Genomic DNA, 24,520 nt, shown 5'->3' with positions numbered 1-24,520 from the left:
CCACGTAATGGGAATCACAGCGGGTGTGTATCTGTGATCTGTGACGGAGGGATGCATGACCGATGGGCTATGAATTACAGACCGATGCGATGGGAAGATCAAGGGTGGTCGAGCTGGAGTCTGGGCTCGGTGTCGGGCTTGGCTTGATGATCGCCGCCCGGACTTGGCGCACCCCGCTCTTGGCCACAAGTTGACCACAAGTTGGCCGCTACTACCTCATCTTCATTTTATGCCGTCTTCATCTTCGGCGGCCTCATGCTCACTACCGCCCTGCCCACGAAGCACACCCAGATAAACACCGCACACAGCACACTCGCCGCGTCCTCGCTCAGTCCCATTCCCGCCGGCCAGCCCTTCACGGGCCCCATGAGGGAGAGGAAGAGCACCGGCACGACTACAGGCAGCCACGCATCGGCCGCCGTCCAGCCCCACGGCTGCAGTTCCGCCGGCGTCTGGACGCACAGCGTGCCAAACATGTTCAGGCCCGAGAAGGCCACGGCACCTCCGGGGGCGGCGAGAATGAACGGGACCAGCACGAGCGTACTGGGCGTCGGCGGCAAATGGGCGAAGAAACCCTCGGGCGGTGGGCGCAGGAGAGCGAGAATAGGCCGCGTGAGGAGGAGCATACGTCCGATGGCGTCGAGGGGGCTGAGGGCCAGCTCGAGGGAGAGATTGGGGCGGGTGGGGAGGTAGCTCCGCAGGCGAGTCCGGGTTAACAGGATGTCTGGTGTTCAGCTCAAACTCACGCAACAGCAGCTCGTAGAGAACACAGATTCAACTCACGGACTCCAGCAAACACGAGCGCCAGCGTCGGGTCCAGCATCCAACTCGGCGGCGTGCCCGTGCATGCCGCTGACGTCAGTACTCATCTTATCTCAGTGTGCTAGTGCTAGTGTCGTACCGAGAAAAGTCTCCCCGCCGAAAAGGACGACCCATAGTCCCACGAGTTCCTGGAGCAGGCTCGCTTTGCCCGGCGCAGCGAGCGAGACGGCGTAGATACCCATGCTGAGGCGCACAGCTCCGAAGACGTCGAGCGCGGGCGTGCTCAGTCCCGGCACCGGGGTCAGGAGACGCGGGACGTAGGAGTAGTACGGCGCGAGCGCCTCCGCGCGCGTACTCAGCGCTCCTAGCCTGTCCGTCGACATCACACGTGGGTCGAGAGCGAGATGTGGAACGAGATGGCTGTGGGTTGGAGCGAAAGAAGCAAACGACGTTGTCCGCTGAAACGAAGCGTGTTGTCAGGTACGCCCACATGCGGGCGGGGCGCGCGGGGCCGGTCATTGTACGGCTCGAAATTTCGTGTCACTGCAGCAGCATCATGTTAACCGGCGCTTTCGAACGTTGTCCATGCTGAAGCACTGGGGTTGAGCAATGTGAAGAGCAAGCTTGGGAAGACATGAGAGTTGCATGTGCATGTACTCAACGGTCCTCCGTCATGAGCATGGGATGTCCGAAGCATCACGGAAACCGGCATTAAGAGCTGGTGAGTCGCCATCAGACTTCCGTGATTACGCCTGTCGGGCTCTTCCGAGAATGTGCATGCCGCTGGCCGATGTTCGCCGCTCGGATTGGACGATGCCGTCTGGGCCGCGTTGAGAATTTCGAGCATCCCGCAATGTCATGAAATGGTTGTGGGCAGGCGGCTCTGGCGGCGGCAGCCTGGGTATGTACCGCGTTTACGGGCAAGAGAGGCGGCTTTGGCGCTGCAACCGACTCCTGAGTCCAGGATCGCGAGCCATAGCGAGCCATAGCGAGCCTGGCGAGTCGCCGTCCCTTCTGCACGCTCCTGATATAAGTACATTTGCGCAATCATGGCATGCATGGCAGCAGTCATTTCCGATACGCACGCATCGCTGAAGGCGTGATACTCAACAGCCAGTTACACTACTCACCCCTCATCTCTCAAGCTACATTACTCCGAACTTTGTCTGAAGCGACAAACTACAACACGACCTCAACGCCCGTCACCTGTTCACCGCTCGTCACCCCGCGCTCTCCAAGGCCAAAGTTTCAGGTAAACAAACCTGAACTCGAAATTTGTCTTCCTCCACACTCCACTCTTCCTTACGAACTTCCGCAGTCATGGCGCCCGCCCAAAGTAAACAGCCGTATCCTTTCTGGTGAGTGCTGATCCTTCTTTACCCCAGCTGACAGAACAGGTTAGGAGGTGCGTAATCTATGCCTCGGAAAGATCGGGACACTGACACAGCTTCCTTGCTTCTTCTCGACTCAACGTGCTCAACTACGTCCTTGTGCCTATGCCCATGTCCCCGGTTATTCGAATTCCAGGTGTCGCCGCCTCCAGTGAGTCACCAACCGACGGCAGCGCTGACCGCAGTGGCCGCGTGCTGCACGCACCCGCTCGACGTGATGAGAGTGTGAGTTAGCGAGGCCCTGACACGAACTTACACCCAGGCGCATGCAGACTGCCCAGCACAAGCAGACGCTCGCAAACGCAGTGAAGGACGTCGTGTCGCACAAGGGTGAGTCCCGCTCTCTCTAGGACGTCCGCGATAACGGCGTGCGGTGCAGCGGTGGTCCGAGTCATATCTCTCGGCTTTCGGCATTCCGCCCTTCCTACATCCTTCCAGAGATAAGAAAGCTGACACCCAGGCGTTCGCGGCCTGTACACGGGCCTGACGGCGAGCGTGTTCCGACAGATGACATACTCGCTCACGCGCTTCGGAGCGTACGATGCAATCAAGGGCCAGCTGTCGAAGAATGGTGAGTTGCGCTCGTTGCGTCCGAGAAGACTCGGAAATCGCATCCGGCGGCAACGGTGGCATGTGGTCTGTCGGCAAACTCTGCCTGGTGCCTGGTCCCAACCATCGGGGTCGCACTTGCGACACGGCACACTCTTCCGTTCGGGACCCTCCGAGAGGCATGTTGTCTGTCGGAAGTCGGGGCCCATCAGCTTCACGATGCCAATCTCTGGAGTGTCCAGTCCGAACGTCTCGGAGAATGCTCGCTGGCGTTGTGGCTGAGCTGACGCAGCAGGAACGAGGAAGCTCAACATGCTCGAGCTGACGGGTATCGCGGCGTCGTCGGGCGCGCTCGGCGGACTGGCCGGTAACCCTGCCGACATTGTGCTCGTCCGTATGGTGTCGGACCCGACGAAACCGCCCGAGAAGCAGGTGCACTATCGCAACGCCCTGCATGGCGTGTACAAGATGGTCCAGGTCGAGGGCTTCGGCAGTCTGTTCCGCGGTCTTATGCCCAACACTGTGAGTGTGATTGAGAAAAGGTGTGCGCAGCGAAGCAGTGCCACCGCTCGCACATCCAGTGGCAGTTGTCATTCGCGCTCTTCCTTCTCTCACAAGCTCGTCGTCATTGTTCTCTTAGCTGACCCCAGGTCCGTGGTGTGCTCATGAACTCGGCCCAGCTCGTGTCCTACGACACGTTCAAGTCGATGCTGTTGGGCTACGGCATGTCGGACGGTCTGCCACTGCACGCCCTCGCCTCCTTCCTCAGTGGCACGATTGCGACGACGATCTGCTCGCCGGCGGACGTGATCAAGTCGCGCGTCATGCACTCGACCGACCCGCTCGGACCGATGCACGTCCTGACCGAGTCGATGCGGAAGGAGGGTCCCGGATTCCTGTTCAAGGGCTGGATGCCGAGCTGGATCCGCCTCACGCCCAACACGATCTGCATCTTCGTCTTCCTCGAGCAGCTTAGGCACGTTGTCGACATTGTCAGGAGCAAGCCCGTCGCTGCTGCCACTGCCGCTGCCGCCGCCGCCGAGCTGAAGTAAGCCAACGCTCGTGCCCATACAACAAGAACACAACATCAATGAACATCCGACTGAATCTACCTGTCAAGAACTTTCACTTACACCAACCTACTGCCTCGCTAGACTCCTTGAGGCCAGAGGAACGATCCAGAGGGGATCGCACCCGAAAACTAGACCAAACCATACTGTACATTACGGAACCAAGATGCAGCCCAATGTCTTTCGATGGGGAACAAATCATACATCACGATGTGTCGAGGTATTACTATACGTCTACGTCTGGGTCCTGTCGCTACGGGGAACTCGTACATTCTAACACACTTTTGGCTCACACCAGCCGTGACGCTTAGGCAGCAGCCTGCTGCCCAGCAGCGGCCATCTGGCCCCTCTGCCACTCCTGGACTGAATCGTCAGCTAGAGGTAACGAGTAGCCAGCTGGATAAAAAGTACTCACACTGCGGGTCGTTGACGTCGTAGCCATACGCGCGCCAGTAGGCGGCATACGCCTCCCACTGCTCCGTGCCCGGCCCCTCGGCGGGCGGGTAGTACGGCGCGGTCGACGCGTCCTGGTTCGCCTGCTGGGCAGCGGCGGCCGTGTCCTGATTGTCAGCTCGACTACTATATACGCAGCTCCTCTCCCAGCTCAGCTACCATGCATGCAGCTTGTCTCCCATCCGGCACACTCACATATCCGTGGGCGCCCTGCACCGCCGCGCCGCCGTAGGAGTCGTACCCAGCGCCCGAGGCGGGGTACACGCCGCGGGCCTTGTCATACTCGATGCGGAGGACCATGAGGAGGTCGTCGGCGAGGATCTTGGCGCGCTGGATCTGCTCGTCCGTCGGCGCCACAATCGAGATGTGCATCGCCTCGTCGCTCTCGCGGCCCGTGTCGTTCTCGATGAAACCACTGCCGCGGCCCTTGATCTGCACGCGCGCACCCGTCTCGGCCTGGATGTACTTGACGAACATGCCCTGGGCGTTAGCTACACTGCTACGGAAGCTGAGAGCTGGCTGCACTCACTCCGGGGCCGACAACCTTCGCCCTGATGTTGAAGTTGCGGATGGGGTCGAGGCCGATGAAGAGCTTTTCCTCAGGCCACTTCTGCCTCTGGCCGACACCGGGCGGAAGCGGCTGTCCCGTCGCGCGTGCGCGCGCGATCAGCGTTCGTTCCTCGATCAGAGGGCCCAGCTCCTGGTCGATCAACTCGTTCACCTTGGCCACCGCCGCGTCGAGAATGACCTGCGACTTGGCCACAATGTGCAGGTACAGCGGCATCTCGCCTGGCGGCATGCGCGAGCGGTCCGGAACCCACACGCCCTTCGTCTCGATGCTCGCTCCGGTCTCGTCCTGGATCTGATTGTTAGCTCAAGCGTATCATCCTTCCAGCTAGATAATAGTAGGCAGAGAAGGTAGAGGGGCGGCGAGGCTGCTCTGGGCAGCTAGCTCCTCGGTTCGACACACTCACGTTCTTCTGCGTCGACGATCGCGTCAGCACGTAACGGTTACGCAGGTCGTTGATCTCGATGTCCTTGACAAAGTCTCCCTCGGGGGCGCCGGCGCGGCGGGCGACCTCGAAGCCACTCGATCCTGGCGGTCGGAGCGAAGCAGCAATCTTGGCGGCAATGGCGGCGGCCTTCTGCGCCGCCTCATTGTCGGCAGCGGAGGGCTTGCTCTCGCCACCGGCGGGGGCGGGGGCCGGGGCAGCGTCACCGCCGGCACTTCCGGGTGCAGGGGCGTCCCACCTGCTTTTGCGCTCCGTGGTCTCGGACATGGTAGAGTGTGGATGGAGAGTGAAGAGCAAAGGAAGCCGATCGGCTACAGCCTTCGTTGATGTAAACTCGCAGTGACTTGCTCATGAAAGTGTGAAAACGCGAGTCCCACGTGGGAGTCACGGGCGTCGCCACAAGGCTTCCACCCAAATATCGCCGGCACTTAAATCAGTCACTCTCACTGTGGATGCTACGGTGAGCTCACCGCAACAGCGTCATTGCGATCCAGAACCATCCGCATCAACACCACTCCGGCACAGACCATGGCCTTCTCCTTCGGTGGGTGCAGCTGGAGTAGTCGTGTAGAGCTGACCATCAGGCGCGCCCGCGGCACAGACCCAGGCGCAGCCCGCGGCCTCCGGCTCGTTGTTTGGAAGTACGTCGCCGTTCCATTGTTTACCATGCTGACCGCAGACACTGCCAACACTAGCACGTCCAACACGAGCGGAACGGGAACGGGATTCAGCGGATTCGGCACTGCCAACAACACCACGACGCAGCAGCCGGCGAGCGGCGGTCTGTTCGGCTCAACGAGCAACAACACTGCCAACACTTCCACCGGCGGCACCGGGCTGTTTGGACAACAGCAGGCGAAGCCCGCCGGCGGTCTGTTCGGATCGACATCGACGCCGGCAACGAACACGGGCGGCGGTCTGTTTGGCTCGACGTCACAGCCCGCGCAGCAGACTGGCACGACGGGTGGCGGTCTGTTTGGCTCCACCAGCACGCCGGCTGCCAACACAAACACTGGTGGTGGTCTCTTCGGATCAACGACGCAGCCGGCTCAGCAGACCGGCGGCACGGGGCTGTTCGGCTCGCAACCTGCTTCCAACACGGCGACGACGGGCGGTCTCTTTGGTCAGGCGAACAACAACGCGGCTCAGCCGGCATCAGGCGGTCTGTTCGGGTCAACGGCGGCGAAGCCTGCGACCGGTGGTCTGTTCGGATCGACGACCCAACAGCCGGCTGCTTCTGGCGGCCTTTTCGGATCGACGACTCAGCAACAGCCTCAGCAGAGCGGACTCTTCGGCTCGACAGCCAACACTCAGCAGAACCAGCAACAGAGCAGCCTTTTCGGTGCGCCGAAGCCGGCAGGTGGTCTGTTCGGCTCCACGGCACAGCAGCCGAATGCTCTCGGAGCGTCCACTCAGCAGCCCGGTCTCTTCGGAAGCACGAATCAGCAGCCGCAGCAGCCGGCCGTTGCGCCCGAGCCGACGATCGAGGAGCGAATGATGGCGATCAAGAATGCGTGGGATCCCGCTAGCCCGGACTGCAAGTTCAAGTACTTCTTCTACAACGTTGTGGAGCCGGGGACGACTGGGGCGTACGGTCGGCCAGCAGGTGCTACGGACGATGCGAAGTGGGCGCGTGCCGTTCGAGACAACCCCGATCCCTCTTGGTGAGTTTCAAGATCCTGCTTCGTAACTGACCTCTCAGCATGGTCCCGGTTTTGGCGACAAGCTTCTCGGATGTGAAGAAGCGAGTGCAGGCGCAGGAACAGCTTGCGAGTGTTCACCAGCAGCGTGTCAAGGAGCTGAACGCCGCACTGCAGAAGCTGAGCCAGCAGACGGCGCTCTCGTCGAGTGTACGGCTACAGGCTCTGCAGCAACACCTGGCCCAACTGCAGCAGCGTCTGCTGCACCTGGCGGCGCAGGCGCCGAACTTTGCGCCTGCCCAGTCATCAGCGTTCCGGCCAGAGGAGGGTGAGATGAAGCAGACGCTCGAGGAGGTGAAGGACACGCTGGACGGCCGCCAGCGCCTCGTCACGAAGAACAGCGTGGGTCTTTCCGCCGCGCCGCGCGCGCCGAGCAAGGGTCGCATGATTGGCCAGGTGAACGAGCTCTGGGGACAAATCGAGGAGGTCCGCCGCCTGCGCCGAAGAGGCGACCAGGACTGGACCGGCGATGAGAAGCTCCTCGCCGAGATTGCCGTTGTGCTCGAGCAGCAGCAGACGGCGCTCAGCAAGCTCAGCCAGCTGTCGAGCAAGGGTGTGTTCGATGCGGACGTCATGCAGAAGGGCATCGTCGGGCTCGAGGGGAGGTAGATAGATTCCGTAGTGGCTTAATGTAACATTGCTATACTCTGTCCATCGCGGCTAAACCGCAGAGCAACTTTCGGCAGCACGAGAGTTCATCGACATCCAGAAACAGCGAACTATGATAGAAGAATGTGCAACGTGCACTGAGGCGTGCTGGCGACAAAGATAGACCAGCCCGTTTCAAACCTCGAGATCTGTCAATGCAACGTCACGACCCGAAGGTACCATTGCTTTTGCACCCGTTTTCTTCACTACTGCCCGTGAACTTGACTCCAAAGAGTCCCGGACTGCAGTGTACACACGCGATGCGTCGGAGGAGAGGAGAGAGGAGATAGGATGGGGAGGAGAGGTGTGAAAACCGTCAGTACAGATCGTTAAGTATCGGATTAATCTTCGAGGCTGACAACGGTGCAGCGAGGGTCTTGGGGAAGTCGTAGAAACGTCGAGGTCGAGGTGAAGAGAGAGAGTCAACATCAGAAAAAGTCAGCAATGCATCTCGCAACTGACTTTTGGGTGAGAGGCTGACTGATATGGCGCGTGTCGAATAACACGTAAACTCGTTCCCACGTGGTGAAGTCAGGCGACCTCCACCGGCTACTCATTGAAGTTTCTGTGAGGTCAGAAATTTGTTGACGACATTCGCACCTGCCGAGCCACGACAGACCGCGATTCCGACTCGTTCCCGAGAGCACCGACGCCGAGCTCTCAGACATGAGTCAAGGGACTGCTTCTGAGCAGTCTCCGCCCGCCTCTCCAGAGGTCGGGGCTTCTTCGTGAGCTTCAAAGTTGCCATCTCAGCTGACTCTCAGACCAAGTTCGAATCCCGCACCTTCCCTCTCCCGACCCGCTCCCATGAACCCGCTCGAGATCGACGTGGAGCAGCGCGCCACTGCTCTTGGAGAGGACCTCGGCATCCAGATTCCCCAGCGTGGCGCCGAGCTCCTTTCGACCGTCTCCAGCATTGCCTCCCGACCTGGTGGCATCCTGCCGGTTGCCCGGAGATTCGCGCCGGTGCTCCTCGACATTGTTGTGCGATGGCTTGATAGCGCAGACGACGTTGGTGACAGGCTGGCTGCGCTTTCAGAGCTGGCAGAGCCGCGTCCTGATCTCTGGCCGTAAGTCTACATCCATCTAGCTGGACTTGCCAGCTAACATCCAGTGTCATCACCTCGTACCTTGAGGCTAACGTCCCCACTTCTCCCCTTTCCCTTGTCGACGCTGAGACGTCTGATCACCAGCTTCAGCGTATTCTCCTCGCCTACTACCGCCTCCTCATTGCCGACCCCGCCCTGGCGAAGCGGTTAGACTGGCCGACTGCTCCGCTGCACGCGCTCCGCAGCCATGCCGACATTGCCGTCCGCTTCCATGCGATCCAGGTTCTCAGCAAGCTGCGTGGATGGAGTGAGACGAAGCGTTCCGAGATGCTTGCCTCATGTGTTGGAGACGAGAACACCGTTGTCAACGTGCTGTTCGGATACCACGTGCGAAATGGCAACGTCGAGGCCGAGTTCGTTGACGGCTGGATGTTGCCCGTCCTCGAGGAGCGGAGAGTCAAGGAGTTCGGCCGGGACGCCCAGGAGGAGAAGGAAGAGTCTTCCCTCACCGAGGCTGACCTTTCGCCGCGCTCCGCCCTCGTCGGCAACAAGCTCTTCCTTCGACACCCTCCCCCGCAGAACACTCGGCAACAGGTCGGCCAGATTCACGTCCCGACAGTCGCCATGGACAGTGCGATTGAAGCTATCGCGCCGCACCTCTCAAGATGTGTTCCTGTTCTTATCACCGCGCCGCCGTCAGCCGGTAAGACGCATATCGTCCAGCACCTCAGTACGACCCTCTACCCCTCCCAGCTTCCCACCAGCCGCATCCTCACGATTCCCCTTGCCGACACCACGATCGACGTCAAGTCTCTCATCGGCACATACGTTTCGAGCCCGACGAAACCGGGTACGTTCGAGTGGATGGAGGGCGCTCTCGCCAAGGCCGTTCGTGCCGGTCGCTGGGTCGTGTTCGAAGACATCGACAAGGCGTCTCTCGAGATGCTTGTGACGATTTCCGGTATCACGAAATCGCTGCACCTGGGACGTATCGGACGACGTGCCGCCCTCCAGGTCCCCGGACGTGAGGACATCGAGGCTGGTGACGGCTTCGCCGTTTTCGCCACTCGTACTATCCGCTCTGATGCCCACACTCCACCAACATTCTTCGGCCACCAGGACTTCGCTGAGGTGCACCTCACTCCCCCGACGGACGAGGACATCCTGGCCATCCTGTCGGCGCAGTTCCCGCGTCTTCCTTCCAACGTCACACGTGCTCTTGTTGGTGTGTGGCACGACCTGCGTCCGCTGGCGAAGACGAGTGGTCAGGTCAAGGCTCGCGACATCGGCTTGCGTGATCTGGAGAAGTGGTGTGCTCGTGTCGAGCGAGCGCTTCCTCCAGCTGCGTCGCTTGCCGCTCTTGAGTCGTCTGGGGCCGGCGCTTTCGGAAATGCTGTGTTCCAGGACGAGGTCTTCCTCGAGGCTGCCGACATCTTCCTTGCGTCTCTTGACAACCGCGCTGGCTCCGCTGAGAAGCGAGCAAAGATGGTCGCCGCCATTGCTGACGGTATCGGCATGGAGCTTGACCGCGCCGTCTCGCTCATTGACACGAGGAAGCCGCGGCTCGAGGCCGAGAAGGGAGCCTCGCAGATCCACGTTGGCCGCTACAGCCTCGACGCTGCGTCAACAAAGAAGCGCAAGACGGACGATGACCGACCCTACGCCCTGACTCGTCCTTCCCTCGTCACTCTCGAGCGTATCGCCGCCGCTGTCGCGCTCGCTGAGCCGACCCTTCTGGTCGGTGAGACCGGTACTGGAAAGACGACCAGCGTGCAGCATCTCGCGAACATGGTCGGCAAGCCGCTAACGGCTCTCAACCTGTCGACGCAGACCGAGACTTCTGACCTGGTTGGTGGCTTCAAGCCGATCGACGCGATGGCAGCCGCGCGCACCCTGCACGCCCGATGGCAGAAGCTGTTCACCGAGACGTTCAGCGTCAGCAAGGCGCAGAACGGCACCTACCTCGAGATGGCTGCGAAGGCGCTGTCGGCTCGCAAGTGGCAACGTTGCGCGGAGCTCTGGGCCAACTCGGCGCGTCGTGCGGTGGACAAGCTGAACAAGTCCAAGGAGGAGCCGAAGGATGACGACCCCCGGAAGCGTCGCAAGCTTGCCAACAAGACGGCCCGTGCTGCCGTTCTGTGGCAGAGCCTCCTGGTCGACATCGCTGAGTTCGACCTGCACCACGTCAAGATGAAGAGCAAGCTTGTCTTCTCCTTCGTCGAAGGCCCGCTCGTTAAGGCACTCCGCAACGGCGAGTGGATTCTGCTTGACGAAGTCAACCTTGCGTCTCAGGAGACGCTCGAGGCTGTCGCTACTATCCTCGAGGCGTCCACTGCGTCTCTCGTCCTCACCGAGCGTGGTGACGTTGAGCCCATTCCTCGCCACCCAGACTTCCGCCTTTTCGCGTGTATGAACCCAGCCACGGATGTCGGCAAGAAGGATCTCCCGCCAGGACTCCGCGCACGCTTTACCGAGCTTTACGTTCCGCCGCCTGATGACGATCGCGAAGCTCTTATCGCCATTGTTGAGGGATACTTGGGTGACGCTGCTGCGGGCGACCGTGGCGTTGTCCTTGACGTCGTGGAACTCTACGCCACCCTCAAGCGTCTCAGTGCAGCGAAGGAGATCGTTGACGGCTCCAACGCCGCGCCGCATTACAGCATGCGTACGCTCGCTCGTGCGCTGATGTTTGCGGTCCAGTCGGCGCCGATCTTCGGTCTTCGCCGCGGTCTCTGGGAAGGTTGTCTGATGGCGTTCACGATGAGTCTCGACGCTGAGAGCGCAAAGAAGGCGCACGCGGTCCTTGAGAAGCACATCCTCGTGCCCATGAAGAACGCGAAGGCTGTCCTCGCCCAGATCCCAACGCTGCCGCCCAATCTCGACGCCGATGACTACGTCCGCTTCGGTCCCTTCTGGCTCGAGCGCGGCCCCATGCCTCCTGCCGGCGAGAGCAGGTATATCATCACGCCTTCCGTGCAGGCCAAGCTGTCCGATCTTGCCCGTGTTATCCTCACCAAGCGCTATCCTGTCCTCATCCAGGGTCCTACTTCGGCTGGTAAAACGAGTGCCGTCGAGTTCCTTGCCCGCCAGACTGGTCACCGCTTCGTGCGTATCAACAACCACGAGCACACCGACATCCAGGAGTACCTCGGTACCTACGTCACGGATCCTCAGACTGGCAACCTCACCTTCCAGGAAGGCCTCCTGGTTACTGCCGTCCGCCAGGGACACTGGATTGTGCTCGACGAGCTGAACCTGGCGCCCACTGATGTGCTTGAGGCGCTTAACCGTCTGCTCGACGATAACCGTGAGCTCGTCATCCCCGAGACGCAGGAGGTCATCAAGCCGCACCCGAACTTCATCCTGTTCGCCACGCAGAACCCGCCCGGTCTCTATGCGGGTCGTAAGGTGCTGTCTCGCGCGTTCCGTAACCGTTTCCTTGAGGTCCACTTTGACGATGTGCCCAAGGACGAGCTGGAGACGATCTTGTGCCAGCGCTGTGCGATTGCGCCGACCTACGCAAAGCGCATCGTGCAGGTCTTCGAGGAGCTTCGTCACCGCCGCCAGGCGAGCCGTGTTTTTGAGTCGAAGAGCTCCTTCGCTACCCTTCGTGATCTGTTCCGATGGGCTGAGCGTGGCGCTGTCGGCTACGACCAGCTCGCAACTGACGGTTACATGCTCCTCGCTGAACGCGCGCGCAGCGACGAGGACAAGGCGGTCATCCGCGAAGTCATCGAAAAGGTTATGAAGGTCAAGGTCGACGTTGACGCCATTTACCGCATTTTTGACCCTGAGAATGTCATGTTCAAGCGTCTGCCGTTTGACAGCGTGCCCGAGTCTGGCATGGTGTGGACAAAGGCCATGCAGCGTCTGTTTGCGCTCGTTGCTACTGCGGCTGCACACGACGAACCCGTCCTGCTTGTTGGTGAGACGGGATGCGGTAAGACCTCCGTTTGTGAGGTCCTCGCTGCCGCCTTCGCACAGAAGCTTGTCGGCATCAACTGTCACCAGAACATGGAGACGGCTGACCTGCTCGGTTCTCAGCGCCCCGTGCGTAACCGCCACGAACGTCGTGCAAAGGTCCTCGCTCGCCTCGCCGAGCTGGAGGTTCCCGTTAGCGCCGACGCCTCTGACGACGACCTGCTTAACGCGGTCAACGCTGCGCTCAAGATTGCGCCGAACGATGCCACCAAGGCGGCCCTTCGTGGTGTTCAGCGAGAGGTCAAGAAGCTCTCGGCCCTTTTCGAGTGGGTCGATGGTCCTCTCATCCACGCCATGGTCGACGGCGACCTCCTGCTTCTCGACGAAGTGTCGCTGGCAGACGACTCTGTGCTCGAGCGTCTCAATTCGGTTCTCGAGCCTGGACGCACCCTTGTTCTCGCCGAGAAGGGTGGCGTCGACATCGATGACGCCACTATCGTCGCCAACCCCCGGTTCCATGTTGTCGCGACCATGAACCCTGGTGGTGACTTCGGTAAGAAGGAGCTGTCCCCTGCGCTCCGTAACCGTTTCACCGAGATCTGGGTTCCCGCTCTCGGAAACAGGGACGACCTGCTCCAGATCATTGCCCAGAGCTGGAAGCACGACGAACTTCATCCCGCCGGTCCCCTCATCCTCGACTTCATGAACTGGTTTGGAGAGCGCATCGGGGACTCGTCCGGTCTTGGTCTTCGTGACATTTTGGTGAGTTTCAAATCTCAGTGGCTGAACTAACATCAGGCATGGGTCAACTTCTCGAACCAGATGTTCGGACAGGGCACGCTTGGTGTCGCTGCCGCGTTCCACCATGGTGGTCAGATGGTTTTCGTCGACGGTCTCGAGTCACTCCCGCAGGTTGCTGGTTCTTCGCTCGCCAACATTGCTACTCTGCGCGCGGAGTGCATGGCGCATCTCGACACTATGGCTGCTACGCTTGGTGACTACCACACCGCGAGCAGCACCGAATTCATCATCACCCCCAACAAGGTCTCGATTGGCGGCTTCACCGTGCCCCGCGGCCCGTATGCGACCGACTCTATGGACCAGGCGTTCCGCTTCGAGGCGCCCTCGACAGCTCTCAATGCCATGCGTGTCCTCCGCGGTTGCCAGCTGCCGAAGGCCATTCTGCTCGAAGGCTCTCCGGGTGTCGGAAAGACCTCGCTCGTCTCCGCCCTTGCCAAGGCTGCCGGGTTCAAGCTGCAGCGTATCAACCTGTCGGACCAGACCGACCTCATCGATCTTTTCGGTTCCGACCTGCCCGTCGAGGGTGGTGCGGCTGGTGAGTTCCAGTGGCGCGACGCCGCTTTCCTGGACGCGATGCAGAAGGGCGACTGGGTTCTGCTCGACGAAATGAACCTCGCCTCGCAGACCGTGCTTGAGGGCCTGAACGCTGTGCTCGACCACCGTGGAACCGTCTATATCCCGGAACTCGGCCGCTCCTTCGACCGCCACCCCGACTTCCGAGTCTTTGCGGCCCAGAACCCGCTCACGCAGGGTGGTGGACGTAAGGGTCTGCCCAAGTCCTTCCTGAACCGTTTCACGAAGGTCTACCTGCAGGAGCACACGCCTGACGACCTGCTCCTGATCTGTCGCTCGATCCACGACGAGCCTGAGATCGTGCAGAAGATGATCGCGTTCAACGAGGAGATCCGCGAAGGTACCATGGTTACCCGTACGATTGGTCGTGAGGGTAGCCCTTGGGAGTTCAACCTGCGTGACTTGTTCCGATGGTTCGGTCTTGTCGCCAAGCGCAACGGACTCGAGATGTCGCAGCACCCCGTCGAGCACCTCGCGACTGTGTACCTGCAGCGCTTCCGCAATGCCGCAGACCGTGCAGCCGTCGCATCCATCTTTGAGCGTGTCTTCGGCATCAACCCAGAGTTCTCTCGCCCTGCGGCCATGATCACGCCTAAGTGGCTCCAGATCGGACACTCTGCCGTCCCCCGTGCCAGCTCGGCTGCGGTCGACATCAATGTCCCCCACCACCAGCTTCCTCTCGCCGAGAGCATTCTCAAGGCGATCGAGATGGGCTGGCTCGTCATCCTCGCGGGTGACAACGGCCGCGGTAAGCGTGACCTCCTGCGTGCCATCGCTGCTGGTGCTGGTACCACGCTGGGCGAGTTCGCGATGCACCCTGGTATCGACACCAGTGAGATCCTCGGCACCTTCGAGCAGCAGGACCGCTTCCGCGCTCTCGACAATGCTACCAAGGCCATCAAGGCGTCCCTTGAGGCTACCGCCGACTCGCACCCTGGTGCCGCTTCGCGCATCGCTGAGATCACCGAAGCTCGTGCTCGCTGCAACGACCCTCGTGCTCTCGATGCACCTGATATCTTCCTTACCACGGCTCAGGGCATCCTCGCTGACCTCAGCGCCGCTGGAGCAGACACCGATACTATCGTCGCTGCTCTTGGTGATGTTGAGCGTACGCCCGGCTCCGCCACTGGTTTCGCATGGGTCGACGGCGCTCTCCTCGATGCCATCCGCAATGGTGGCTGGTTCCTCGTTTCCGACGCGAACCTCTGTTCCGCCTCGGTTCTCGACCGTCTCAACTCGCTCTGTGAGATTGACGGTGTCCTCGTTATGAGCGAGAAAGGAAGTGCCAGTGGCACGCCTGAGGTCATCACGCCCCACAAGGACTTCCGTCTGTTCATGACGTACGACCCTCGTATGGGCGAGCTCTCGCGTGCTATGCGTAATCGTGGTGTCGAGCTGTACGTTGATGCTCCTGAAGCGGGATCTGAGGTCGTCACCATCACCTCGCAGCCGAGTGAGACTTTTGCGCTGTCGGAGAGCTCTCTCCTGCGTGCGGCTGAGCGCATGAACGCCAGCTATGAGTCTGATCTTTCGACCCCTGCGTTCGTCGCCAACCTCATCGCCTCCGAGAGCCGCAGTGGTTACAACCTCCTGCGCCACTTTGCCTACGGCTCCGGATCCCTTGACCGTGCGGTGGCTTTCATGGGCCACCCGCAGATCGCGTCTGTGCTTCAAGCCTCGGCGCAGTTCCTTGCCGAACGCGGGATTGACGCCTCTCTCATTGAGGCTCTCCCCTTCGACGCTGCGACGGACCCGAACACTGGCGCTGTCGACTTCATAATTTTCCGCGTTCTGCAAATTGTCCTTCGCAACGCGGCTCAGCGCGCCGATGTCGACGCCTGGATCCTAGACCCGACCAACAACAAGAGCATCCTTGCTGCTTCGGCTGCAGCTGCTCGTCGCGGATCCAGCCGCCGCAAGGCTACGATCGGTGACGAAATCTACCCGTTCCTGAACCTCGCTCGCGAGAGTTTGCCAGAGCTCGTGCTGGAGAACATCGCTGACCCCGCTGCTCTCCATGCCGCTGAGGCAACTCTTCTCCTCCTTCGTCTTGTTGAGGAGCACTCCAAGACGGATACCTTCGACTATTCGTCCATCCAACTTCTGGCCGGCTGGCTCAGCGAGCAGCTTACCCGTCTCAATGCCACCAAGGCACAGCAGGCTGTCGCCAGCCTCGCCAAGACGACCCAGATCACCAAGGGTCTCGGCCAGGCGGCCCTGTGGACTCTCTTCCGTTCTGGCCAGCTCCCGGCTGACAAGCGCCAGCAGCTCGCTGCTCTTGCTGAGCGTCTCGATGGCGTCACAGACACTAGGCTTAAGCTCGATGCTGTCCAGGCGCTGTCCACTGCGGCGCACAACCTCACCGACGAGGTCATCGCGGAGCTGTCCGCGCTGATCGACACGCTTCCCATGAAGCCCGTCGACCTCGAGTCGACTGCCGCCGACACTCCTTGGACCAATGCTAGCGTCGCGCGCGTCATCGAACTCGACCTCCTCGACGCTGGTCGTGCCACTTGGGACTCGCCGACGCTCGCCCTCCTCGCGAGCGCTGCTGACGCTCGTCCCACTGACCTTCTGGAGCTGCAGAGCACTACCTTCACTGCTCTGTCTGGCTGGCTTCTCCGTCTCTGGCAGCCCGGAAGCCCCGCCAAGCTTTTCCAGCCCGTCCAGCTTCCCGCTGCTCTCCGCTTCAGCCGCACTGCTGGTACGCCTCTCGCCCAGATCGACGCCATGGACGATGCTCTTGCGTTCTCTACCCGTACCCTTCTCTGGTCCGCCGGCAGAAACGATGACCGTGCCGACCACTCGTGGACCCTGGCTCTCCGCGTGCTGACTCTCGTTCTCGGTGCCTTCGGTGTCACGGTCATCGATGGTCACCTTCAGCGCCCCGAGATCTTCGAGACGCAGGCCGACGAGACTGCCTTTGAGTACTTGGAGAAGTCTTTCGGCGAGCACCTCGCCAAGCCCCTGGCGCAACCGAAGACGCTCTCCACCGTTGGTAAGATCTGGTATGGTCTCGGCCGCTTCGTCCTCGACATGTTCGTGACGAACGTCCCCATCGACCCTGGAGTCAGGCGTGTCTTGCTCGGCGAGTCGATCGCGGCTCAGCTCGAGCACGTTACCGAGGAGCTCAAGGTTATCCGCCATGCCGAGGAGGTCCAGAAGGGTATTGCCGACTCGGCCCGCGTCGCCGATCTTGAAACCCGGGTCTCCAACCTTGAAGCGGAAGAGGCTGGTCTTGGTCCTCGGATCGATCGCGAGGTCAACGCCGCCCGTCTTGGACATCTCTTCAACGAGGTCTTCTCATTCTTCGATGACATCTTCAGCACCATGGCTATTGATTCGCTCCTCTCCGCAATCGCCAGCAACAACAAGGCGGCTCTCGCGCGAGAGGATGCGTTCCAGCTTGCGTCCATGGCCTTCGTCCAGCGTCTCTCCACTGGTTACACCGACTTGGAAGATCTCGCACGCCCCATCGCCACTGCCGTGCTTTGCGCAAAGTTCGGTGTTCGCTTGCTCGCTCGCGACCTTGAACTTCAGACTACCCAACCTTCGAAGGTTGTCGAGCCGGTTGTATCCTTCCCGACTGTCGCTGGATACGATGAGCTCCAGAACCTGCCCGCCGGTGGCAAGGAGCCCAGCGTTGCCAGCATGCGGGCCGATCTCCTCGTTGCGCTCTCCCACGCCCAGGAGGCTGCCACTACCGAGCAACGTATCGCCCACATCCCCGGCGTTGTCTCTGGTCTCGACCGCCTCTACGCTGCATGGAGTGCGATCCGCCTCCGTGAGCAGCAGGAGCAGCAGGAGGCTGAGAGTCTGTTCCGTGTTCGCAAGACCGACATCGAGGTTCTCTCTGACGAGGAGTTGATGGAGAAGGAGTTCGCTGCCCTCTTCCCTTCTTTCGCCGATGTCATGGACGACGACGAGCCTGAGAAGCCGGTCGAGGAGGAAAAGCCCTCCGCCAACAAGGTCAAGTTCTCTTCCGCGCAGATCTCAGCGTTCCACAAGATCGTTGTCGGTGCCTTTGGCGAGAAGCCAGACACCGTCGCGTCTACCCTGAAGCAGACGGTGGACGAGATCCTCGACTCGCTGCGTGCTAGCGAGTTCCGCGAGAACCTCGACTCCAAGTCGCTTGCGTTCCAGACGCAAACTCTCCACCACCGCCACGCGGAGATCCGCACCTCGAGCGCGCAGAACAACTTTTACTTCTCGCCCAACGAGTGTGAGGTGCGCAAGGCTTACGTGATTCTCGAGAAACTTCGTGCCCGTCTTGACGTTCTGGTTGGAGAGTGGCGCGACCAGATGGTCCTCCAGCACATCCGCGAACGTGTTCTCCGCGTGCTCAACCTCGACGTGCGCTCGCCCGTCGCTAAGGTGCTCGCTGCGCTTGAGCAACTTCTGCTCCACACTGACGACTGGGAGCCGTACGCGAACCGCGAGAACAGCCTCAAGAGCTACCAGCATGAGATGTCGAACCTGATCGTGGCTTGGCGTCGTCTCGAGCTTTCGGCATGGGTTCGTCTCCTCGATGACCAAATGGTTGAGTACGTCGCAAAGGACGACGAGTTTACCCTCCGCTTGTACGGTGCCTTCGTGCATGGCATTGTCGACTCGGACGACCCCGACAAGTACCTTGCGACAGTCCAGCCCGTGCTCTCCGAGTACCTGAACATGAGCACGCTCGGCGCTTATGAGCACCGCCTTTCCGTGCTCTCTGCGTTCCAGCGCATGACCGAGGAGCTTGGCAAGAGCGAGGCACCTGCTGCGGATTCGCTGGCGAAGGTTGCTGCGCTCCTGCACAACGTTATCGGTAACGCAAAGCTTTTTGTGCCCCGCATTCGCACCAGCCTCGAGCAGCAGCGCAAGGTTATCGACAAGGCCGTCAAGGACTTCGTCAAGCTTGCCTCCTGGAAGGACATTAACGTCTTCGCTCTCAAGGCGAGTGCCGCCAAGAGCCACAAGCAGCTGCACAAGAATATTCGCAAGTTCCGCGAGGTGCTCATGCAGCCGGTCGCTCCCATCCTCGGTGACCCGAATGCGATCTGTCCGCAGGAGACTGTCGGCGGCGAGGTTCAGGCCCACACTGGCCACTTCGAAGTCTCCTCGATCAGCTCCGCTGCTCTGGACGCCCGTAAAGCGGTCAAGGCCGCTGTCCCCGCCATCCTCGCGGATCTGCCAACGACTCTTGCCCGCTATTCTGCAGTTCAGGAGAAAGCTCGCGCTGCGATGACTCAAACCGAGTCTTCTCAGATGGAGGGTCTTGCCACCGACATCATTGAGACCGCCGAACACTTGCGTAAGCAGACGCCTGCCTTCCTGACGAAGGAGAACACCAAGGTCGTCAACAACTTGACCAGCCGCAAGCGCAAAGCATTCTCCGACCTCCTCAAGACCCTTCGAGCCTGTGGCTTCTCACAGTCCGTCCCCGCCGACAAGCTTCAGCGCCAGCAGTCGACGACTTGGATCTCGGGTCTGCCATCGCTGGAGGTCTCCGACCTGCCCGCTGCGTTCGACACCCAGACGCTCGCCAAGGTTGAGGAGTACCACCATCGTCAGTCCGTTCTCATGACGGCTATGCGTGCAGCTTTCAATGGTCACAGCCCCGACATTGCTTCGCAGGATCTCGGTCGCGCCATGGGATACGTCGAGTCACTATACGCGGCATGTCTCGGCGAGCACTCTGTCCTGGCGGCTCAGCTTCGACAGCTCTCCCGCCTTGCGGCCACTGTACGCCGCTTGCACCACGTTGCGCACGCGCAGAGCGTTGCTGGCGGTGAGGCACTCCTTGAGGCTTTGAGCCAGGCCGAGCTTAACGCCTGCCGCATCCGAGATGCTCTCCGCGAGGTCGAGGTCACGGTTCGCGCCTTCCGAGAGCTGCAGCACACTCAGCCGGGCACCCACGACCTGAGTGTCGTACACGAGTTCCGCCAGGAGGTCACCCTTCTTGTTGCTGCGCTTGAGAACGCCCTCAGCTCTGCTCGTGCCGCCGACTGGACGCTGCTTGGTCAGGACGAGGCTGCGCTCGTCGACAAGACCAACAACATGCTCTCACGTCTCCAGGCGGCTTGCGAGGCCCGCGCCCAGGCTACGCCGGAGCTCGCCCACCTCTTTACGCCCGTTGCGGAGATGGCGCGCGGCATGGTCAACGCCGTCAAGGTGAAGTCAGCCAAGCTTCCGGCGGCTGTATGGAAGGAGTCTGACGAGCTCATCCAGGTTATCCTGGTTGCTGCTCAGGGTATTGACATGTCTCCCCCCGCCGCTCGCGGCGACGATGAGTACGCCAACCTGCCCCAGGCTTTCTCCCGCCAGAACAAGTCTGCGGCTTCGCTCCGTGTTGGTGCCGTCATCGAGCGTCTCAACGCTTTTTCGCAGAACGTTGTCAGCAAGCTTTCTGGCAAGGAGGCTACCGACGCTCCAGCCGTCTTTGCTCGCGTCCCGCCCTTCATCCAGTCGCTCGCTGAGACGTACGCTTCCACCATCGGGTCGCACCTCGTTTCGACCAAGTCCATCTACAAGTTGACCTACGTTGTCGGCCGTGTTGTCCTCGACATTGCCCAGAAGGGCTTCTGCAAGCCGCAGGAGGAATCGAAGGACGATGGTGAGGATGGCGACGAGGGCGAGATCGAGGGCACGGGCATGGGAGCCGGTAGCGGCGACAAGAACGTGTCTTCCGAGATCAAGGATGAGAGCCAGGTTGAAGGTCTCCAGGGCGAAGACGAGGAGGAGCAGGACCAGCAAGGTGGTGACGACGATGACGACGACGACGCGGTCTCGATGGAGAACGACTTCGACGGCAAGCTCGAAGATGGCAAGGAGAAGGAGGATGGTGACGAGAGCGGCGATGACGAGGACGAGGAGGAGCTCGACGACCACGTTGGTGATGTCGACCCCCTCGACCCCGGCGCCGTCGATGAGAAGTTTTGGGACAACGAGAAGGAAGAAGGCGGCGAAGAGGAGAACGAGGGCCGTGAGGACCTCATGAACCAGAAGAACGAAGAGGAGAGCGGCGAAGCCGAGCTCAGTGCCAAGGATGGAGCGAAGGAGGACAAGAAGAAGGACAAGGACGAGAAGAAGGAAGAAAAGGAGCAGGAGGCGAACGACACCCAGCATGACGATACCCCGCAGGTTGAGCAGGGCGAAGGCCAGGACGGTGAGGACGGCGAAGAGGCCGAGGAGTTCGAGGAGCACGAAGACCCCGAAGGAGAGGCCGAGGGCCAGGATCCCGACAATGAGGGACCTGACATGCAGCAGCAAGACAACGTGGCTGCTGAGGAGGGCGACAAGCTCGACCTGCCCGAAGACCTCGAGCTGGACGGTGATGAGGAGGAGGGTAACGACGAGACCGAGGCGTTCGACGATGAAGACATCGACATGGGTGAGCCTGAGGGCCCCGAAGACAACGGCGTCACCTCTGACCACGGCGAGGAGGAGGAGGATGCACCTGCCGCTACTGGCGTCACGGAGGAAGACGCCGCTGAGGAGCAGGAAGAGTCCGCCAACCAGAACCTCGATATGTCTGCCTCCAACGACGCTACTCCCCAGGAGTCAGCCGCCGCTGGTCAAGGCCAGGGTGCGGCGGACAAGGAGGAGGCGAAGGAGAAGGGCGAGGATGAGGAGATGGAAGGCGTCGATGAAGAGGCTGCCGAGGCTGAAGAGGAAGCTGAGGCTGACGGTGCCACCCAGAGCGCTCCTCAGGGCGCTGGTGGCGCTGATGAGCAGGAGACCACTGGTCCTACCGACTCCACTGGCGCGGCTATGCCGGACCAGGGCATGGAGAAGGAGCGCTCGCTCGGTGACATCATGGAGGAGATCAAGCGCCGTCGTGACGAGATCCTGGCTCAAACCGAGCGTGAAGAGGAGTCTACGAATCAGGACGCGCAGGAACAAGCTCCTGGTCAGGTGGAGTACGTCCACGAAGGCCAAGAGGACGAGGGCCAGGCTCTCGGCGCTGCCCGCGAGGAGCAGCAGAAGCTCGAAGACCTGCACATTGTCGACGAGGAAGAAGGAGAGACCGACAAGCCACCCGCAATGGAGGACGACGCCGAGCCCGAGGACGCCGACATGGAGTCTGCGCCGCAGGCTCAGCAACCCGATGCCTCCGTTCAACGGGACAAGCAGGCCGCCGACAATGACATGCCCACCGAGAAGGCCCTCACTCAGGCCGAAATTGGCGGCAGTGCGCCTATGCCCTCCGACGCCATGGACGTTGATGGCGAGGGTGGTGATCTTGCGGACAAGATGCCCGAGGATGAGGAACCGGAGGATGCCGCTGAGGTCGACCTCACCATCGCTGCACCCACCGAGGACGATGGCGCCGAGGACCTCTGGCGCCAGTACGCAAGCCTGACGTCTGACCTCTCGTACGCTCTTTGCGAGCAGCTCCGTCTCATCCTGGAGCCCACCCTCGCTACTCGTTTGCAGGGTGACTTCCGCACCGGCAAGCGCCTCAACATGCGCAAGATCATTCCCTACATCGCCTCCGAGTACACCAAGGACAAGATCTGGCTGAGGCGTACCAAGCCCTCGCGCCGCGAGTACCAGGTGCTTCTGTCGCTTGACGACTCGCGCTCCATGGCTGAGTCGCATTCAGTGCATCTCGCGTACCAGACCCTCGCCCTCGTCTCGCAGGCTCTCACTAAGCTCGAAGTTGGTCAGGTCTCGATCGCTCGTTTCGGCGAGGGTGTCGACATTCTCCACGACTTCGGCTCTGCCTTCAGTGATGCCGACGGTGCCAAGGTTATGCGTGCGTTCAAGTTCGACCAGCACCGCACGGACGTCGCTGCGCTTGTCGAGCGCACTCTAGCCTACCTTGCCGAGAGCCGTCAGAAGCAGGCATCCAACTCTGCGCCCGACCTCTGGCAGCTCCAGATCATCATCTCGGACGGAGTGTGCCAGGACCACGCGCGCCTTCGCACTCTCCTTCGCCGCGCCATCGAGGAGCGTGTAATGATTGTCTTCCTCATCGTCGACCAGCTCGGCGCCGAGCCCGGATCCGTTCCTGCTTCCGCCCCTGCGTCTGCGCCCGCTTCTGGTGCCTCGACCCCCGCGCCACAGCACAAGCCGAGCATCCTCTCGATGCAGACCGTCAACTACACAAACGTCAACGGCGAGATGAAGCTCGAGATGCAGCGCTACCTCGACACGTTCCCGTTCGAGTTCTACGTCGTGCTCCGGGACGTGGAGGCGCTCCCCGGTGTACTGGCTGACACGCTGCGCCAGTGGATGGCCCGTGTTAGCCAATCTCAGGAGTAAGAAGGAGGGAGGAGGGAGTAAATTCATAGACTGCAAGCATATTAAAAGTATACCCCAATCAACGCATAAAGTATCGCACTCATCTCTGTATGTAGCACCAATGCCGTCATGCATATCTGTTCTCGTTTCTGCTGTTGCGCTGCGTTCAACTCCGTCGTTGCCTCCCTGGTCGGCTGACCATTGTTTGGTTCCACGGAGAGCTCTGCGATCCCAATTACGTAATACTTAAGGGAATGCAATGTCTGTCTGTGACGCGCGACGCGTCGAGAGACCAAAAGTCAACATCAGCCGCTTTTTGTCCATCCTCGCTCTATCGACCGCACCGCACTGGACAGCGGCAAGTGAATGTCCACACCAGCATGGACAACGACTACTACTCGCTGACGGCGATTCTGGCCGAGAACCACGTACGTTTTACACGTAGACTGCATGCTGTTTCAAGCACTCCGAACTCAAGCTGACAACAGAAACTACCCTGCACCTTCACGCTCGACGTTCCGGAACTCGGATATCTGGAAGGGACGGAGCGAGACCTCAAGGCGGGAACGAAAGTGGAACTGCCGCTCTGGCTTGCGCAAACGTTGAGTTTGAAGTGAGTCGGCTCTTCAGCTCGTCCCTTCCCTCGACCGTGGAGACGGCTTTCTGGCTGCGTCGATAGCGGCCTGAGCAAGCTACGAAGAAAATGCATTCAGCTTACACGCAGCGAACTCACAACATTCTCCGTTCCTCCAGCCTACGGACCGCGAGTACGCGCGGCACTGAAGGCGTCGGCGCCGGCCGTGAAACTGTCTTCCTTTGTCGGAGCAGGCGGATGGTGGTACCGCTTCGGCGCAAGGATTGCCAGTATGTGAGTGTCTGAGCAAACGCTGTTCCGCTATGTCTTGGTCTCAGTGCATATTCGCGAACCGCAAGCTGGCTGGAGGTCCTCACTTAGCTGACAGGACAGGTGGGACAACGGCGACTCGTTGCTCGACATGCTTCTGGGCGCGTTCGTCCACCGACTCCCACCATTGCAGGACCTGGCAGCACACCACGCGTCCTCGGAAGGATCGATGGAGCACGGGGCTGGCACGGGCGAATCGTTCCAGAGCGGTATGGAGGCGGACGAGCGTGAACGTGAGTTACAGGCACGAACATGATAACTAACGGCAGTGTTCCGCGTTGGACAAGAGAGTGGCGCGCTCGTCAAGGCGTGGTATGACTCGACGTGGGGCAAGCGCACGCAGAAGTAGAGCACAGCAGTTGTACAGTACATAGTTTTGCATTGCATTTTAATCAGACAGGACAGATAAGTACACTGAACGGTATGTATGGTATCTATGATCTATGCTGCGGCCC

General features: G+C 60.7%; 5 protein-coding genes across 5 annotated transcripts; 3 read left to right on the top strand and 2 right to left on the bottom strand.

The window, feature by feature from the left end:
* Window positions 1–222: 222 nt before the first annotated feature.
* On the bottom strand, window positions 223–869 carry A1Q1_05966 (uncharacterized protein; the record flags this gene model as incomplete). Its single annotated transcript, XM_014321175.1, has 2 exons — window positions 223–724; window positions 784–869. 2 exons carry the CDS (start codon window positions 867–869, stop codon window positions 223–225), a joined length of 588 nt encoding a protein of 195 aa, XP_014176650.1.
* A 1,213-nt stretch (window positions 870–2,082) lies between these two features.
* On the top strand, window positions 2,083–3,678 carry A1Q1_05965 (dicarboxylic acid transporter; the record flags this gene model as incomplete). Its single annotated transcript, XM_014321174.1, has 5 exons — window positions 2,083–2,120; window positions 2,210–2,378; window positions 2,426–2,483; window positions 2,998–3,224; window positions 3,343–3,678. 5 exons carry the CDS (start codon window positions 2,083–2,085, stop codon window positions 3,676–3,678), a joined length of 828 nt encoding a protein of 275 aa, XP_014176649.1.
* A 401-nt stretch (window positions 3,679–4,079) lies between these two features.
* Window positions 4,080–5,505, bottom strand: A1Q1_05964 (uncharacterized protein; the record flags this gene model as incomplete). Its single annotated transcript, XM_014321173.1, has 5 exons — window positions 4,080–4,135; window positions 4,188–4,332; window positions 4,421–4,705; window positions 4,755–5,081; window positions 5,200–5,505. The coding sequence occupies 5 exons, from the start codon at window positions 5,503–5,505 to the stop codon at window positions 4,080–4,082; spliced, it is 1,119 nt and encodes a 372-aa protein (XP_014176648.1).
* Window positions 5,506–5,766: 261 nt separating this feature from the next.
* On the top strand, window positions 5,767–7,547 carry A1Q1_05963 (uncharacterized protein; the record flags this gene model as incomplete). The annotated part of the gene is made up of 2 exons (XM_014321172.1): window positions 5,767–6,902; window positions 6,941–7,547. The coding sequence occupies 2 exons, from the start codon at window positions 5,767–5,769 to the stop codon at window positions 7,545–7,547; spliced, it is 1,743 nt and encodes a 580-aa protein (XP_014176647.1).
* Window positions 7,548–8,252: 705 nt separating this feature from the next.
* A1Q1_05962 (midasin) lies at window positions 8,253–24,414 on the top strand (the record flags this gene model as incomplete). Its single annotated transcript, XM_014321171.1, has 9 exons — window positions 8,253–8,314; window positions 8,357–8,656; window positions 8,701–13,318; window positions 13,379–23,178; window positions 23,541–23,589; window positions 23,650–23,774; window positions 23,886–24,029; window positions 24,129–24,298; window positions 24,353–24,414. 9 exons carry the CDS (start codon window positions 8,253–8,255, stop codon window positions 24,412–24,414), a joined length of 15,330 nt encoding a protein of 5,109 aa, XP_014176646.1.
* Between the last annotated feature and the right edge of the window lie 106 nt (window positions 24,415–24,520).

The sequence above is a fragment of the Trichosporon asahii genome, assembly GCF_000293215.1.
Source record: "Trichosporon asahii var. asahii CBS 2479 unplaced genomic scaffold scaffold00075, whole genome shotgun sequence".
NCBI classification, from domain to species: Eukaryota; Fungi; Basidiomycota; class Tremellomycetes; order Trichosporonales; family Trichosporonaceae; genus Trichosporon; species Trichosporon asahii.
Note: the sequence above shows the minus strand (reverse complement) of the source record. Positions and strands in the feature narration are given on the sequence as shown.